Source organism: Somniosus microcephalus, chromosome 27 (assembly GCF_052327205.1).
Source record: "Somniosus microcephalus isolate GS21.2 chromosome 27, FLI_Smic_1.0, whole genome shotgun sequence".
NCBI classification, from domain to species: Eukaryota; Metazoa; Chordata; class Chondrichthyes; order Squaliformes; family Somniosidae; genus Somniosus; species Somniosus microcephalus.
This window is the reverse complement of record NC_141013.1, coordinates 839,662-859,774: the sequence shown is the minus strand read 5'-3', so window position 1 is coordinate 859,774 and position 20,113 is coordinate 839,662. Positions and strand designations below refer to the sequence as shown.

The 20,113-nt window shown below is 55.3% G+C and overlaps 1 protein-coding gene across 5 annotated transcripts in view; it reads right to left on the bottom strand.

Moving 5' to 3' along the window:
* sqor (sulfide quinone oxidoreductase) overlaps nucleotides 1-14,930 on the bottom strand; it is a 100,742-nt gene extending 85,812 nt beyond the window's left edge. Inside the window, exons 1-3 of one of the 5 annotated variants that reach the window (XM_085968279.1) lie at nucleotides 11,012-13,035; nucleotides 2,721-2,916; nucleotides 918-1,131 (exon numbers count right to left, since the gene is read on the bottom strand). In XM_085968279.1, coding sequence (XP_085824405.1) covers nucleotides 918-1,131; nucleotides 2,721-2,911 — 405 coding nt within the window. In that variant the 5' untranslated portion in view covers nucleotides 2,912-2,916; nucleotides 11,012-13,035. Of the gene's footprint in view, nucleotides 1-917; nucleotides 1,148-2,720; nucleotides 2,917-11,011; nucleotides 13,036-14,852 lie in introns of those variants that run through there. The other 4 variants (XM_085968281.1, XM_085968280.1, XM_085968282.1 and 1 more) reach the window with 4 other exon arrangements.
* Between the last annotated feature and the right edge of the window lie 5,183 nt (nucleotides 14,931-20,113).

Genomic DNA, 20,113 nt, shown 5'->3' with positions numbered 1-20,113 from the left:
ACACAAAAACAATGAATTTAAGGCAATTCACTTGGAGCTCCCTTTACACCCTAGCTGGATGGGGAACTAGGCGGTGCCTTGTTTCCGTACATTTAAACACATTATAATATTGAAATGAAGTGGCCATGCTGGGTTTATACTGCACAAAACTGGCCAGGATCCAACCACAGCTCCAGGCCCCGGGCGACAGGTTTCAGCTTCTTTGGCTCATCTCCACTAATCCAATGTTATGGTGAGCGGTGAATCTCGCTTTCTGGTTATCAATGGCCACTGATACTTCCATACACAGGTTGTGTGATTCTACACTCCGCCTCCCACCACAGTATCCAAGCAATGTTGCACTGGGACTGTGGTTTTGTGGGGGGAGGGGGCTGTGGGTCACTAAAGTAAATTCACCCAAGATAAAGAAGGAAGTTGAACAATTTTATAAGATTAACAAGAATGAAGCGAATTCAAAAGACGCTCACAGAACTGCCAGTCATTCCCACCGCCATATACCTTGAATAAAATGGGAATCCTGGAGTCTGGCTCCATTTTGAAGAGGTTTTTGCAAGGCCCAAAAAGCCAGTCATTGGGTTTTGTGATGATTTTTTTGGGTATGTGCTGATTGACAAGCACCATCAGCACTTTGTCAAAATCTGACTCCACATAAAAGATTCCAATGTTTGAATGTCACCGTGCTGTCCCGAGTCTGTCGCCAGGGCGGGTATTTGCAGCGACTCAGACCTTGCCAACGGGGGACACCGTCCAAGATCAGTCACTCTGTGAATGGCCAACGGATCGCAAACTGCTCCGTCACACAGCACGTCAGACATTCTAGGAAATTTATCCCTGGGAGATACTGAACTAAATGCACTAAAGTGATAACATGAAGGGTGAAAACACACAAAGGAATGAACAGGAAATAAATCTCTTACCTCGCTCGGCTCAATCACGGCTACATTTCCAGCACCCACTTTTCTCTTCATCCGGGCACTCATGGTGATTCCACCAGTTCCACCTCCAACCACTAATATTTCATAGTGATCTTTGGATGCACAGTTTGGCGAGATATGGAATTCCCTAAAACCAGTGTTTAAGGCCTGGAGCCCAAGTTTCTGCAGCACTGGGCGGACTTGAAGAGCAGCCATCCTGGTGAAATGAGATCCTGCAATCAAACATCTTATTCAGAAATGCAGCAAAACTCTTCTTATACAGAATTCGCACGTAGTAAATCTCCAACCAAGAACACAGGGTGTAAAGTGCTGCCCCCACCCCCCCACCAGACCTTGTACAATCTGACTGATCAGGACACCCACAACCTCCTGAGAGGAGAATGAACAATCCACAGGTAAACCTTCGAAAAAGGTAATCAAGTGAAACTCCAGTATACCAACCCAACGCTGCCCGTTATATTCTGCAGATGACTCGTCCATGGTCCCAACTTAAGCTGGGACACAGGCAGTCCAGTAAGACTTGCTTTGTGATTTACTCTTCTGACAAGAATGATTTTTGCCTCTTTCCCCCTAGTCCTCCCCTGGCCAAATGACAGAATTCACTAAAGGAAGTCACAGGAAGAAACCCTTGTCCTATCGGTGAGGCACAGTGGCAGAACACGAACACTAACACAATGTACCATCTCCAATCAACAGGAAGCTGAGCCATGGAAAGCAAGACGAACTATTGAGATTTATTTTCAAGGCTAGAAGACAAATGCTAATTTTATTACTTGGTCTCTGGGATAAGAATATCAGGACCACATTATACAGAGAGCGAAGGGGAGACAGAGAGAGGGAGACACAGAGAGAGAATCACTTTCCAATTCACAACTGGCACAGATTTGACGGATCTTTGAGAGACTCTACACAGCCACCATTTGTACATCGGACATCATTCAGCTGCTTAAGGTTAAATTTGACTGGGATTGTGTCCAAGCACCTATCCTGGGGTGAGGGAGATATTCAAAGTGGTCTCTGCTTCAGGTCGGCTTTTAGTCGGGGTTACCACACAGATTCCTTAGGTGAACGGACTTCACAATACACAGGAGCACCAAGTGATCAGTCCAGCCGAGGCCATGACTTGTACAAGTATGGTGTCCCACTCGTATACCGAGTGTGTTGGAGGCTGGTTTGTATCAGGTCCAGTCCGGAGATGGGTTCCCGGTACCTGACCTATGCCAACGTTATGCTGTGTTTCCAAGAATCGTGTAGCTCACTGAGCCGCAGAGTGACTCCAGTTAGACAGTCACTTTCTGAGCAACAGTTATACCCAGTAACATCCTCCTCAAAACATTGCTGAAGTCCCACAACCGATTCTAAACAGAACAAAAAAGTAATTAAGTGCCTGGTAACACAAGGGAATTGGATAAATACTTGAAAAGGAAACATCTGCAGGGCTACGGGGACAGAGCAGGGGAGTGGGACTAATTGGAGAGCTCTTTCAAAGATGGGCCGAATGGCCTCCTTGTGCTCTGCATGATTCTAGGATTAGCTCAGTAGCTGCACCAACATGAAGGGCCAATAATATGAGTGCACAAACCCAGTTTTCTTTAGTACTGAGAATAGGCCTTTTGCATCAATGCACATCAGCAACACGACCAGGTGCCAGTTAATTATGAAGTTTATTCCATTTGGTAGGAATATTCATTCTTACCCAGTTCAGCCCAAGGCCTTGGGAGAGATTTGTACAGTGCGTTATATCTTTCAGAAATGCCCAAAAGTACTTTAAATACAATTAATTACTTTGTTATGTAGAAGCAGTTTGCGCACAGCAACATCCCGCACACAGCCACAAGATGGATGACCAGCAGTCTGTTTTGGGGGGTATTGGCCGAGGGAGAAATGTTGACCATCACATTCGACAGAATCCCGACTTGTCCACAAAAAGTGCCACGGATCTGGAGCGTGCACTTGAACAGGCTTTGGTTTAACATCTCCTCTGAAGGATGATATAGGTGGCAATGAATGTGGAATGTCAGTCAGATTAGAAGCTCAAACTCCGGGTACGCAGCTCAAACCATAACCGTGTGACTTAGAAGCAGGATTATTACCAAATGAGCTAAGCGAATATACTTGGTAACAATCAATAGGATGCCATCTCACAAACATCCCCTCCAATAGTCGGAGCACGAGAGCGAACTCTCACCTCCTTTACCCGAAGGGGGAATCTGGGTTCTCATCAGCTGCTTGCGGTCGGTGAAGGAAAGGAATACCCAGGGGCAGTGATTTATTTTTGACAGATTATTTTTTCCTCTCTTTTTGGAGAGCAATAAAATGTTTTGCGCTCATGTGATGTCCACATGGATATTATTAATTTGATCAAAACCTGCAACAGCTCATTTCAAATGTAACAAATCAGAATCTAGCCACAGACTGACATTGAGAGCTTTAACTGTGATTATGACACAAATCGAGATGAACTGTTGAATCTGAAGACAACAGCCGACCCACACTGAGCAACAGAACCACCCCCACCATCCTCCTATACCCAACCCACACCGAGCAACAGAACCACCCCCACCATCCTCCTATACCCAACCCACACCGAGCAACAGAACCCCCCCACCATCCTCCTATACCCGACCCACACCGAGCAACAGAACCCCCCCACCATCCTCCTATACCCGACCCACACCGAGCAACAGAACCACCCCACCATCCTTCTATACCCAACCCACACCGAGCAACAGAACCCCCTCACCATCCTCCTATACCCGACCCACACTGAGCAACAGAACCCCCCCACCATCCTTCTATACCCGACCCACACCAAGCAACAGAACCACCCCACCATCCTTCTATACCCAACCCACACCGAGCAACAGAACCCCCTCACCATCCTCCTATACCCGACCCACACCGAGCAACAGAACCACCCCACCATCCTCCTATACCCGACCCACACCGAGCAACAGAACCCCCCCACCATCCTCCTATACCCGACCCACACCGAGCAACAGAACCACCCCACCATCCTCCTATACCCGACCCACACTGAACAACAGAAACCCCCCACCATCCTTCTATACCCGACCCACACCGAGCAACAGAACCACCCCACCATCCTCCTATACCCGACCCACACCGAGCAACAGAACCCCCCCACCATCCTCCTGTACCCGACCCACACTGAACAACAGAACCCCCTCACCATCCTCCTATACCCAACCCACACCGAGCAACAGAACCCCCCCACCATCCTTCTATACCCGACCCACACCGAGCAACAGAACCCCCTCACCATCCTCCTATACCCGACCCACACCGAGCAACAGAACCCCCCCCACCATCCTCCTATACCCGACCCACACCGAGCAACAGAACCCCCCCCACCATCCTCCTATACCCAACCCACACCGAGCAACAGAACCCCCCCACCATCCTCCTATACCCAACCCACACCGAGCAACAGAACCCCCCCACCATCCTCCTATACCCGACCCACACTGAGCAACAGAACCCCCCCACCATCCTCCTATACCCAACCCACACCGAGCAACAGAACCCCCCCCACCATCCTCCTATACCCAACCCACACTGAGCAACAGAACCCCCCCACCATCCTCCTATACCCAACCCACACTGAGCAACAGAACCCCCTCACCATCCTCCTATACCCGACCCACACCGAGCAACAGAACCCCCCCACCATCCTCCTATACCCAACCCACACTGAGCAACAGAACCCCCTCACCATCCTCCTATACCCAACCCACACTGAGCAACAGAACCCCCCCACCATCCTCCTATACCCAACCCACACCGAGCAACAGAACCCCCCCCACCATCCTCCTATACCCAACCCACACTGAGCAACAGAACCCCCCCCACCATCCTCCTATACCCAACCCACACCGAGCAACAGAACCCCCCCACCATCCTTCTATACCCAACCCACACTGAGCAACAGAACCCCCCCCACCATCCTCCTATACCCAACCCACACTGAGCAACAGAACCCCCCCACCATCCTCCTATACCCAACCCACACTGAGCAACAGAACCCCCCCCACCATCCTCCTATACCCGACCCACACTGAGCAACAGAACCCCCCCACCATCCTCCTATACCCGACCCACACTGAGCAACAGAACCCCCCCACCATCCTCCTATACCCAACCCACACTGAGCAACAGAACCCCCTCACCATCCTCCTATACCCGACCCACACCGAGCAACAGAACCCCCCCCACCATCCTCCTATACCCGACCCACACTGAGCAACAGAACCCCCCCACCATCCTCCTATACCCGACCCACACCGAGCAACAGAACCCCCCCACCATCCTTCTATACCCGACCCACACCGAGCAACAGAACCCCCCCACCATCCTTCTATACCCGACCCACACCGAGCAACAGAACCCCCTCACCATCCTCCTATACCCGACCCACACCGAGCAACAGAACCCCCCCCACCATCCTTCTATACCCGACCCACACTGAGCAACAGAACCCCCCCACCATCCTCCTATACCCAACCCACACCGAGCAACAGAACCCCCCCACCATCCTCCTATACCCAACCCACACCGAGCAACAGAACCACCCCCACCATCCTCCTATACCTGACCCACACCGAGCAACAGAACCCCCCCCACCATCCTCCTATACCCAACCCACACTGAGCAACAGAACCCCCCCACCATCCTCCTATACCCAACCCACACTGAGCAACAGAACCCCCCCACCATCCTCCTATACCCGACCCACACCGAGCAACAGAACGCCCCCACCATCCTCCTATACCCGACCCACACTGAGCAACAGAACCCCCCCACCATCCTCCTATACCCAACCCACACTGAGCAACAGAACCCCCCCACCATCCTCCTATACCCAACCCACACTGAGCAACAGAACCCCCCCACCATCCTCCTATACCCGACCCACACCGAGCAACAGAACCCCCCCACCATCCTCCTATACCCAACCCACACCGAGCAACAGAACCACCCCCACCATCCTCCTATACCCGACCCACACCGAGCAACAGAACCCCCCCACCATCCTCCTATACCCGACCCACACTGAGCAACAGAACCCCCCCCACCATCCTCCTATACCCGACCCACACCGAGCAACAGAACCCCCCCCACCATCCTCCTATACCCGACCCACACTGAGCAACAGAACCACCCCACCATCCTCCTATACCCGACCCACACTGAGCAACAGAACCCCCCCACCATCCTCCTATACCCAACCCACACTGAGCAACAGAACCCCCCCACCATCCTCCTATACCCAACCCACACCGAGCAACAGAACCCCCCCCACCATCCTCCTATACCCGACCCACACTGAGCAACAGAACCCCCCCACCATCCTCCTGTACCCAACCCACACCGAGCAACAGAACCCCCCCACCATCCTCCTATACCCGACCCACACCGAGCAACAGAACCCCCCCACCATCCTCCTATACCCGACCCACACTGAGCAACAGAACCCCCCCCACCATCCTCCTATACCCAACCCACACTGAGCAACAGAACCCCCCCCACCATCCTCCTATACCCGACCCACACTGAACAGAACCCCCCCACCATCCTCCTATACCCGACCCACACTGAGCAACAGAACCCCCCCACCATCCTCCTATACCCGACCCACACCGAGCAACAGAACCCCCCCCACCATCCTCCTATACCCGACCCACACCGAGGAACAGAACCCCCCCACCATCCTCCTATACCCGACCCACACTGAGCAACAGAACCACCCCACCATCCTCCTATACCCGACCCACACTGAGCAACAGAACCCCCCCCACCATCCTCCTATACCCAACCCACACCGAGCAACAGAACCCCCCCACCATCCTCCTATACCCGACCCACACTGAGCAACAGAACCCCCCCCACCATCCTCCTATACCCGACCCACACACAGCAACAGAACCCCCCCACCATCCTCCTATACCCGACCCACACAAAGCAACAGAACCCCCCCACCATCCTCCTATACCCGACCCACACTGAGCAACAGAACCCCCCCACCATCCTCCTATACCCAACCCACACTGAGCAACAGAACCCCCCCACCATCCTCCTATACCCGACCCACACCGAGCAACAGAACCCCCCCACCATCCTCCTATACCCAACCCACACTGAGCAACAGAACCCCCCCCCACCATCCTCCTTTTCCCGACCCACACCGAGCAACAGAACCACCCCACCATCCTTCTATACCCAACCCACACTGAGCAACAGAACCCCCCCCCACCATCCTCCTATACCCGACCCACACCGAGCAACAGAACCCCCCCACCATCCTCCTATACCCGACCCACACTGAGCAACAGAACCACCCCCACCATCCTCCTATACCCAACCCACACCGAGCAACAGAACCCCCCCACCATCCTCCTATACCCAACCCACACCGAGCAACAGAACCCCCCCCACCATCCTCCTATACCCGACCCACACTGAACAACAGAACCACCCCACCATCCTCCTATACCCGACCCACACCGAGCAACAGAACCCCCCCACCATCCTCCTATACCCGACCCACACTGAGCAACAGAACCACCTCACCATCCTCCTGTACCCAACCCACACCGAGCAACAGAACCCCCCCACCATCCTCCTATACCCAACCCACACTGAGCAACAGAACCCCCCCACCATCCTCCTATACCCAACCCACACTGAGCAACAGAACCACCCCACCATCCTCCTATACCCGACCCACACTGAGCAACAGAACCCCCCCACCATCCTCCTATACCCAACCCACACCGAGCAACAGAACCCCCTCACCATCCTCCTATACCCGACCCACACACAGCAACAGAACCCCCCCACCATCCTCCTATACCCAACCCACACCGAGCAACAGAACCCCCTCACCATCCTCCTATACCCGACCCACACACAGCAACAGAACCCCCCCCACCATCCTCCTATACCCGACCCACACTGAGCAACAGAACCCCCCCCACCATCCTCCTGTACCCAACCCACACCGAGCAACAGAACCCCCCCACCATCCTCCTATACCCGACCCACACACAGCAACAGAACCCCCCCCCACCATCCTCCTATACCCAACCCACACCGAGCAACAGAACCACCCCCACCATCCTCCTATACCCAACCCACACTGAGCAACAGAACCCCCCCACCATCCTCCTATACCCGACCCACACTGAGCAACAGAACCCCCCCACCATCCTCCTATACCCAACCCACACTGAGCAACAGAACCCCCCCACCATCCTCCTATACCCAACCCACACTGAGCAACAGAACCCCCTCACCATCCTCCTATACCCAACCCACACTGAGCAACAGAACCCCCCTCACCATCCTCCTATACCCAACCCACCCCACACCGAGCAACAGAACCACCCCACCATCCTCCTATACCCGACCCACACTGAGCAACAGAACCCCCCCCACCATCCTCCTATACCCGACCCACACCGAGCAACAGAACCACCCCACCATCCTCCTATACCCGACCCACACTGAGCAACAGAACCATCTCACCATCCTCCTATACCCGACCCACACTGAGCAACAGAACCACCCCACCATCCTCCTATACCCGACCCACACCGGGCAACAGAACCACCCCACCATCCTCCTATACCCGACCCACACTGAGCAACAGAACCCCCTCACCATCCTCCTATACCCGACCCACACTGAGCAACAGAACCCCCCCCACCATCCTCCGATACCCGACCCACACTGAGCAACAGAACCCCCCCCACCATCCTCCTATACCCGACCCACACTAAGCAACAGAACCCCCCCCACCATCCTCCTATACCCGACCCACACTGAGCAACAGAACCCCCTCACCATCCTCCTATACCCGACCCACACCGAGCAACAGAACCCCCCCCACCATCCTCCTGTACCCAACCCACACCGAGCAACAGAACCCCCCCACCATCCTCCTATACCCGACCCACACTGAGCAACAGAACCCCCCCACCATCCTCCTATACCCGACCCACACCGAGCAACAGAACCCCCCCCACCATCCTCCTATACCCGACCCACACTGAGCAACAGAACCCCCCCCACCATCCTCCTATACCCGACCCACACTGAGCAACAGAACCCCCCCACCATCCTCCTATACCCGACCCACACTGAGCAACAGAACCCCCCCACCATCCTCCTATACCCGACCCACACTGAGCAACAGAACCCCCCCACCATCCTCCTATACCCGACCCACACTGAGCAACAGAACCCCCCCACCATCCTCCTATACCCGACCCACACTGAGCAACAGAACCCCCTCACCATCCTCCTATACCCAACCCACACTGAGCAACAGAACCCCCCCCACCATCCTCCTATACCCGACCCACACTGAGCAACAGAACCATCTCACCATCCTCCTATACCCGACCCACACTGAGCAACAGAACCACCCCACCATCCTCCTATACCCGACCCACACCGAGCAACAGAACCACCCCACCATCCTCCTATACCCGACCCACACCGAGCAACAGAACCACCCCCACCATCCTCCTATACCCGACCCACACTGAGCAACAGAACCATCTCACCATCCTCCTATACCCGACCCACACTGAGCAACAGAACCACCCCACCATCCTCCTATACCCGACCCACACCGAGCAACAGAACCACCCCACCATCCTCCTATACCCGACCCACACCGAGCAACAGAACCCCCCCCACCATCCTCCTATACCCGACCCACACTGAGCAACAGAACCCCCCCACCATCCTCCTATACCCGACCCACACCGAGCAACAGAACCCCCCCACCATCCTCCTATACCCGACCCACACTGAGCAACAGAACCCCCCCACCATCCTCCTATACCCGACCCACACTGAGCAACAGAACCCCCCCACCATCCTCCTATACCCAACCCACACCGAGCAACAGAACCCCCCCACCATCCTCCTATACCCAACCCACACCGAGCAACAGAACCCCCCCACCATCCTCCTATACCCGACCCACACCGAGCAACAGAACCACCCCACCATCCTCCTATACCCGACCCACACCGAGCAACAGAACCCCCCCACCATCCTCCTATACCCGACCCACACCGAGCAACAGAACCACCCCACCATCCTCCTATACCCGACCCACACCGAGCAACAGAACCACCCCACCATCCTCCTATACCCGACCCACACTGAGCAACAGAACCCCCCCACCATCCTCCTATACCCGACCCACACCGAGCAACAGAACCACCCCACCATCCTCCTATACCCGACCCACACTGAGCAACAGAACCCCCCCACCATCCTCCTATACCCGACCCACACCGAGCAACAGAACCCCCTCACCATCCTCCTATACCCGACCCACACTGAGCAACAGAACCCCCCCACCATCCTCCTATACCCGACCCACACTGAGCAACAGAACCCCCCCCACCATCCTCCTATACCCGACCCACACTGAGCAACAGAACCACCCCACCATCCTCCTATACCCGACCCACACTGAGCAACAGAACCCCCCCACCATCCTCCTATACCCGACCCACACCGAGCAACAGAACCCCCCCTACCATCCTCCTATACCCGACCCACACCGAGCAACAGAACCACCCCACCATCCTCCTATACCCGACCCACACCGAGCAACAGAACCATCTCACCATCCTCCTATACCCGACCCACACTGAGCAACAGAACCCCCCCCACCATCCTCCTATACCCGACCCACACTGAGCAACAGAACCCCCCCCACCATCCTCCTATACCCGACCCACACTGAGCAACAGAACCATCTCACCATCCTCCTATACCCGACCCACACTGAGCAACAGAACCCCCCCCACCATCCTCCTATACCCGACCCACACCGAGCAACAGAACCCCCCCCACCATCCTCCTATACCCGACCCACACTGAGCAACAGAAATAGGATTTGCACTGACAGTAAAAGGAAAAACTGCAAATGTTAGAAATGTCTTAACTTTAAATTTTCTCAAGGTGAAAAAAAGATTAAGACTTTTAGAGTAACTGTCAGCTCTCCAATTATGACACTAGAAACCCACCTTTCAACTGGTTCCTTTCCCTCTGTGTATTTCTAGCATATTCTGCACACGACCAGTGCTTTACCGATAATCCAGCGAGTGTCCCACGGCACAAACCCAGGGTAGGAGTAACAAAGAGCCCAACGACACATTTTTAGCACAAGGTGGTTCATTGTGTGTCCACTTTAGCCTTCATACAATCTACCACAGGTGGTACAAGGCACGTACACAGCAGTGATCAGTCCACACAAAGACAGCAGAGAAACTGACAGATGAACAGCTCCAAACTAGTCTCCGCAGAACACAGGGCTCCACAAAGTCAGCAGATTCTGTCTGCCTGCAGCAACGCTCCTGTGAAGCGTCTTGGGACGTTTTACTACATTAAAAGGCGCTACATAAATGCAAGCTGTTGTTGTTGTACGAGCTATCGCCAGAATTCTGTCATTTTTCAGCATTCGTTGACTCCCAGCATATTACTTCCGTGGCGGTATAATAATTAAAAACATGTTCAGCAATGATAGCACAACTTTCTTTGGGACACCTACCATTAATTTGAAAGTTTGGACAGGGGAACCCGGGAGTAGAGGTCTCAAAGCGCATCACTGTTCACAAGGGTCTCCCATACAGAAATGTTTGAAAACCATCAGTTAAAAAGCGAGGCAAGAAAGTGAGACAGCAGTGTGTCTGTCACCACCTCCCGCAACCGATGTTCCTGGCGCTGATGCTCCTGATTGTGTCGGCCCACTCCACTTTCAAATCCTGCACTGTTCCCACTGCAATGGTCACACTTCCATCCCAGTCTTATTATTTCTACCAACTACAGTCACACACAGAGGGCTCGGCACATCCTGCAGCTCCCAGTGTCAGCAGGAGTGTATTCAAGCTTTACAGGAAAGGGAATCATAATCGAACCAATCTCCTAACTTTTAACCTGCATTCCAGAGAGGGGGAAGCCCCCATACTCCGCAGGCCCAATATCGGTGTGCTGCCCATTATTCCAGGGTGTCGGCTCACTCCTCTATGGATCTGCACCAGGCAGTGAATAAATGAGAGCGAGCCCCTGGAAGGGCAACACATTAACAGGACAGCCCACAGCCCAATTATTGGGATTATTAAAAATATTAGACACATTGATGTAGATATTTGAAACGTTGCATTTTCTGAGGTGTTGACAACTGGAACAGTTTTAGACCAAGGGCATCATATACCCCCGGATAAGGTGGAGAACAGCCAGATGAGCAGTAAAGCTCCTATTTTGCCCAATGACTTGCATTTACATAGCGCCTTTAATGTAGAAACGGTCCCACGGTGCAGGACAGAGGTGGGGGAAATAGATAAAAGGAATGAAGGAATGAACATCAAACCACGGCGAGAGAGGTGACCAAAAACCCGATCAAAAGATGGGTTCTGAAAAGGTTACAAATAGGTTTTAAAGGTGGTGAGAGAGGGGGGAGTTTGGAGAGAGATCCAGGGAGGAGGGCCGAAGCGAATCACCCTGGAAATTGTTCTGGCCAGTCTCAGCTTTCCTCACTCTTGTCCCTCCGAGACTCTATTTCTTTTCTGTCAGTCTCTTTGGATTCAGATGCAATTCACATTTAAGTTAGGGAAATCCAAAGAGACTGACAGAAAAGAAATAGAGTTCTTCATTTTCCAGAAGTTAGCTTGGAAATGTTCCTGTTTAGAATCTTCAGTCAAGCTCTGAATCATGTCCAGAGCCTTAGACTGAAACTGCTCTTGACAAAGTCGATGGATCCTGAATTTGGAAAAGAACTGATGTGAATGTTCCACAAACAGGGCAATCGTGCAACAGCAATGATAGAAGCCAGCCTCCACTGCGAGGGAGACTGACCCCTTATGCCAGTGATCTCTGATCATGCAGCCACTTTACTGCTTCAATCAACAGATGGGACGAACAGGATTCCACAGACGGGAACTGACGATTCCAACCTGTCCAACAATTTGATCCAATGACAAAAAAACAAAGCACCTAAAAAGCTGAGGCACATGTGGGAAAGGCCTCACTATTTGCAGTGCCAACTCCTGCCTGCACCTCACCTTTATTGCTGAAAATACACCCCCCCCGCCCACTGCAAACTTCCTGCTGGCATTGTGTTGCACAATTTCAGCTAAAAGACAGATTACAGCTCAGTAATCAAAGTAACATGTTGCAATATTATAACTGATGAGGCTTAAAGCCCCGTGAACGGACATTATATTTTATTTCAGGAGCACCAGAAAAATAATGACTTCGCAAGGAATTTTTCTTTTAAAGCAAACATTTTGGTTTGACTAAGATTTTTAATTATGTCAAACTTTAACTCTCAATCGGTGGATTATGCTGGTCCAGGCTGCATGTGAAGAGAGGGCAAGAACAGGGAGTGAAAGAGGAAATGGAAGGGTGTTTAATGAAAGCCTTGAGCAGGCACAACCATCTCTCCACAGCCAGACCCCTCTCCTCGTCCCTGGTGAGGTGCTACAATCCCCTCTCCTCGTCCCCGGTGAGGTGCTACAATACTGGCACACTGACCAAGACAAACACATTCATACAATCCGTACAGAACAGTCAGCTGTGTTTATATTCAGTTCAAACCAGGTCAATGACAAATATAATTAACAAAATAATCAGTTAGCAGAGGCAAGGCAGACAGTTGTCCCGAAGAGACTGACATCTAAAATAATGAGATAGTCTGTCTGATGTCACTCACTGATTTACTCCCATAGTTAACGGATTCAGTTGTTAATTATGGTTACGCTCCTATGCTGTTGAATTAAGAATACAAATCACCAAGTTTCACTGTGAACCTGTATTTCTGGAGCACTTTCAATGTAAACATCCCAAAGGTATAATCAGACAAAAGTGGATACCAAGCCAAAGGAGACAGTGGGAGGGGCGGCTTAAAGCGCAAAGACTCGACTATTCGAACACTCCCGTCCTACACACTCTGTAAAATTCAACTTATTGAAAACTCTGCTCCTTTCTGATCACACTCCCTTGCCCATCACCCCTGTGCTCGCTGACCTACATTGGCTTCAGATCCAACACCTCAACATTAAAATTCTCATCCTTGTGTTCGAATCCCTCCATGGCCGTGCCCCTCCCCATCTCTGTAACCTCCTCCAGCTCAAAAGCCTCCCAATTTCCTTCGCCCACCATTGGTGCCGTGCCGTCAGCTGTGAAGGCCCTAAGCTCTGGAATTCTCTCCTGAAACCTCTCCGCCTCGCCCTCCTCCTCAAAACCTGCCTCACCTGCAAGTTGTTGTCGTCCCAGGTGATGTTTGGGGGTCCCGGGGATTGTTTGGGGGTCCTGGGGGGTCCCAGGTTATGTTTGGGGGTCCCGGGGGATGTTTGGGGGTCTTGTGGGACCCAGGGGATGTTTGGGGGTCTCGTGGGACCCAGGGGATGTTTGGGGGTCCCGGGGGATGTTTGGGGGTCTCGGGGGACCCAGGGGATGTTTGGGGGTCCCAGGGGATGTTTGGGGGTCTCGGGGGACCCAGGGGATGTTTGGGGGACCCGGGGGATGTTTGGGGGTCCCGGGGTGGAGGGAAGCCCAGAGTAGAAACTGCAGGTCAGACTGGACACCTGCAGAGGCTGGGGTCAGGCAGGGAGGGGAGGTCAGGGGTTGGGGTCAGGCAGGGAGGGGAGGTCAGGGGTTGGGGTCAGGCAGGGAGGGGAGGTCAGGGGTTGGGGTCAGGCAGGGAGGGGAGGTCAGGGGTTGGGGTCAGGCAGGGAGGGGGGGGTCAGGGGTTGGGGTCAGGGAACCGACAGGAAGTTGGCGGCGGTTCCCGGGCGGAGTTTGCCAGTCCGGTCACTAACGGCCATCTGGAGAAGATTCTGCTGAAAGAGGCCGAAAGCCTCAGCTCACCTCCCCGGCCCGAAGCGTCGCTCCCGCTCGGCTGCAAACTTGTTGAGGCGAAACTGCGGGAAGCCGCACCGCCCCAACATGGCCATAACCCCGCCCCAAACTCCGCCCACTCTCCGCCATAACCCCGCCCACTCCCCGCCAGTCCCGGGGATTTGTGAACTTTCACCCGCTGCTTTTTAAATATGACGGGTGGGCGGGGCAATGAAGGCTAGAAGCTTGGCCGGAGTCAATCTGTGTAATTCTATAGAGGAGGGTGTGAGAGGAGATGAGGGGGTTTAGGGAGGAAATTCCAAGGCAGGGAAGGTCCAGCAGCCAGTGGTGGGGTGAAGGGGGCAAGGGCGAAGGGGGCGAGGGCGAAAGGGGCGAGGGCGAAGGGGGCGAGGGCGAAAGGGAAGAGGGCGAAGGGAGCGAGGGCGAAAGGGGCAAGGGCGAAGGGGGCGAGGGCGAAAGGCGAAAGGGGCGAGGGCGAAAGGGAAGAGGGCGAAGGGGGCGAGGGCGAAAGGGAAGAGGGCGAAGGGGGCGAGGGCGAAAGGCGAAGGGGGCGAGGGCGAAGGGGGCGAGGGCGAAAGGCGAAGGGGGCGAGGGCGAAAGGCGAAGGGGGCGAGGGCGAAAGGGAAGAGGACGAAGGGCACCGTGCCCACCACACGTGACACCTAGACTCAGCTCTGACCCTCAGCCAGACTCTGTGCCTTGAGCAACAGAAAACGCTGGAAAAACTCAGCAGGCCCGGCAACATCCGTGGAGAGAGAAACAGAGTCAACGTTTCAGGTCGAAACCCTTCGTCAGAACTGAGAAAAAAAGGCAGGAAATGAAACCGATTAAAAGGCAGTTTGGAGGCTGGGAAATGGGGGAGGGGATGAAAGAGAGACATTAAGAGATATTCAAGGTGAGACGAGATAGTAATAGGACAGGTAAAGAAACAGACAATGGCTCTAGATGAAGTGTGAAATGCGCTGGCAGAGTGAGCACCTCGTCTAGGCTGATACTCCAGTGAAACCTTGCTTTGCCAGAGGGGACATCCTTTGACTGGCGGTGTGCAGAGTCTGTTGGCCCCGTGTTGTGTGAGTGTTGAATAGTTTGAGTTCTATCCTAGTTGAGTGTGTGTCCTTGGCACGAGGAGCTAAAGTCAGGCTGCAATAACCTCTGGTGCCTCCCAGATTGGGGAAACCATCGACCTGGTCAGTTTCTGGTCACAGCTTGTTAAATAAAGAACTTTATTACATGTATTCTCTGATTATATGAATTTTGTACTGAGTGAATAATAGTTCCTGTATAATTTCTTGCCCAGTAAATGATTTGTTATTGATCATGAATTTCAAAGCCTTGTGTGGACTAATGTGTGGAGTGTCTTCATTGAGAATTATCAAAATACGAGTGGCTCTTTGAATTATTCTTAACAGGATGCAGATTAATATTACATTCAGCCTTATCATTGAAGAACAACATGTGGCTAATTTGGGTGTTGGAGATGAATGCTCCTTCGTACCAAGCAGTCATCCCAGGGGATCCATTTTCAGTTCTGTACCTGGGTCAGACGGAGATTGTGGCCAGAGAATTTGAAATAGTTAAAGTGTCAGTCGAGTCACTGATGTAGGTGGGTAGAGACTGAACGAAGAGGGATAGGCAAACCTGGAGATAAGACAAAATTAATCGGGTGGTACAGGAGCAAGCTGAAGGAATCAATCTACCAGAACTGTCCCAATGGGATGAGAGGGCTGTCCTATGATGAGAGATTGTGTAGAATGGGCCTATACTCTCTGGAGTTTAGAAGAATGAGAGGTGATCACACTGAAACATACAAGATTCTGAAGGGGATTGACAGGGTAGATGCTGAGAGGTTGTTTCCCCTGGCAGGAGAGTCTAGAACTAGGTGGCAGAGTCTCAGGATAAGAGGTAGGCCATTTAAGTCTGGGATGAGGAGGAATTTCTTCACTCAGAGGGTTGTGAATCTTAGGAATTCTCTGCCCCAGAGGGCTGTGAATGCTGAGTCTTTGAGTATATTCAAGGCTGAGATCGATAGATTTTTGGACTCTGGGAAATCAAGGGATATGGAGATCGGGCGGGAAAGTGGAGTTGAGGTCGATGATCAGCCATGATCTTATTGAATGGCGGAGTAGGCTCGAGGGGCCGTATGGCCGACTCCTGCTCTTATTTGTTATGTTCTTATGGGTATCCTGGGGAGGAGGTAGAAATGGGCAGTACAGGCAATGATCTCCAGAAGAGAGGCGATTGGTCAGTCTGGGAAATACTATTTGGTTGTGATTGAGAACAAGCACGCGCATCGTGAAACATGGGCGCGGGGGGCGAAGTGCAGCCATCAGAAACAGAACCACGCTTTTTTTTTGTTGACCAGGACCGCAGGAGACCAGGACCGCAGGAGACCAGGACCGCAGGTGACCAGGTCCGGAGGAGACCAGGACCGCAGGTGACCAGGTCCGGAGGAGACCAGGACCGCAGGTGACCAGGACCGCAGGTGACCAGGACCGCAGGAGACCAGGACCGCAGGAGACCAGGACCGCAGGTGACCAGGTCCGGAGGAGACCAGGACCGCAGGTGACCAGGACCGCAGGTGACCAGGTCCGGAGGTGACCAGGTTCGGAGGTGACCAAGACCGCAGGAGACCAGGACCGCAGGAGACCAGGTCCGGAGGAGACCAGGACCGCAGGTGACCAGGACCGCAGGAGACCAGGACCGCAGGTGACCAGGACCGCAGGAGACCAGGACCGCAGGTGACCAGGGCCGCAGGAGACCAGGGCCGCAGGTGACCAGGACCGCAGGTGACCAGGACCGCAGGAGACCAGGACCGCAGGTGACCAGGACCGCAGGTGACCAGGTCCGGAGGTGACCAGGTCCGGAGGTGACCAGGACCGCAGGAGACCAGGACCGCAGGTGACCAGGACCGCAGGTGACCAGGACCGCAGGTGACCAGGAGCGCAGGTGACCAGGTCCGGAGGTGACCAGGTCCGGAGGTGACCAGGACCGCAGGAGACCAGGACCGCAGGTGACCAGGACCGCAGGAGACCAGGACCGCAGGTGACCAGGTCCGGAGGTGACCAGGACCGGAGGTGACCAGGACCGCAGGAGACCAGGACCGCAGGAGACCAGGACCGCAGGTGACCAGGACCGCAGGTGACCAGGACCGCAGGAGACCAGGACCGCAGGTGACCAGGACCGCAGGTGACCAGGACCGCAGGTGACCAGGACCGCAGGAGACCAGGACCGCAGGTGACCAGGACCGCAGGAGACCAGGACCGGAGGTGACCAGGACCGCAGGTGACCAGGTCCGGAGGTGACCAGGTCCGGAGGTGACCAGGTCCGGAGGTGACCAGGACCGCAGGAGACCAGGACCGCAGGTGACCAGGACCGCAGGTGACCAGGTCCGGAGGTGACCAGGACCGCAGGTGACCAGGACCGCAGGAGACCAGGACCGCAGGTGACCAGGACCGCAGGTGACCAGGACCGCAGGTGACCAGGTCCGGAGGTGACCAGGACCGCAGGTGACCAGGTCCGGAGGTGACCAGGACCGCAGGTGACCAGGACCGCTGGTGACCAGGACCGCAGGAGACCAGGACCGCAGGTGACCAGGACCGCAGGTGACGAGGTCCGGAGGTGACCAGGACCGCAGGAGACCAGGACCGCAGGTGACCAGGACCGCAGGAGACCAGGACCGCAGGTGACCAGGACCGCAGGAGACCAGGACCGCAGGAGACCAGGACCGCAGGTGACCAGGACCGCAGGTGACCAGGACCGCAGGAGACCAGGACCGCAGGTGACCAGGACCGCAGGTGACCAGGACCGCAGGTGACCAGGTCCGGAGGTGACCAGGACCGCAGGAGACCAGGACCGCAGGTGACCAGGACCGCAGGAGACCAGGACCGCAGGTGACCAGGACCGCAGGTGACCAGGTCCGGAGGTGACCAGGACCGCAGGAGACCAGGACCGCAGGTGACCAGGTCCGGAGGTGACCAGGACCGCAGGTGACCAGGACCGCAGGAGACCAGGACCGCAGGTGACCAGGGCCGCAGGTGACCAGGACCGCAGGTGACCAGGTCCGGAGGTGACCAGGACCGCAGGTGACCAGGACCGGTGACCAGGTCCGGAGGTGACCAGGACCGCAGGTGACCAGGTCCGGAGGTGACCAGGACCGCAGGAGACCAGGACCGCAGGTGACCAGGACCGCAGGTGACCAGGTCTGGAGATGACCAGGTCCGGAGGTGACCAGGACCGCAGGAGACCAGGACCGCAGGAGACCAGGACCGCAGGTGACCAGGTCCGGAGGTGACCAGGACCGCAGGTGACCAGGACCGCAGGTGACCAGGACCGCAGGTGACCAGGACCGCAGGTGACCAGGTCCGTAGGTGACCAGGACCGCAGGAGACCAGGACCGCAGGTGACCAGGACCGCAGGTGACCAGGACCGCAGGAGACCAGGACCGCAGGTGACCAGGACCGCAGGTGACCAGGTCCGGAGGTGACCAGGACCGCAGGAGACCAGGACCGCAGGTGACCAGGTCCGGAGGTGACCAGGACCGCAGGTGACCAGGACCGCAGGAGACCAGGACCGCAGGAGACCAGGACCGCAGGTGACCAGGACCGCAGGTGACCAGGTCCGGAGGTGACCAGGACCGCAGGTGACCAGGACCGGTGACCAGGTCCGGAGGTGACCAGGACCGGAGGTGACCAGGACCGCAGGTGACCAGGACCGCAGGTGACCAGGACCGCAGGTGACCAGGTCCGGAGGTGACCAGGACCGCAGGAGACCAGGACCGCAGGTGACCAGGACCGCAGGTGACCAGGTCCGGAGATGACCAGGTCCGGATGTGACCAGGACCGCAGGAGACCAGGACCGCAGGAGACCAGGACCGCAGGTGACCAGGACCGCAGGTGACCAGGACCGCAGGTGACCAGGACCGCAGGTGACCAGGACCGCAGGAGACCAGGACCGCAGGAGACCAGGACCGCAGGTGACCAGGACCGCAGGTGACCAGGACCGCAGGTGACCAGGTCCGGAGGTGACCAGGACCGCAGGTGACCAGGACCGCAGGTGACCAGGTCCGGAGGTGACCAGGACCGCAGGAGACCAGGACCGCAGGTGACCAGGACCGCAGGTGACCAGGTCCGCAGGAGACCAGGACCGCAGGTGACCAGGACCGCAGGTGACCAGGACCGCAGGTGACCAGGACCGCAGGAGATCAGGACCGCAGGTGACCAGGTCCGCAGGTGACCAGGACCGCAGGTGACCAGGTCCGGAGGTGACCAGGT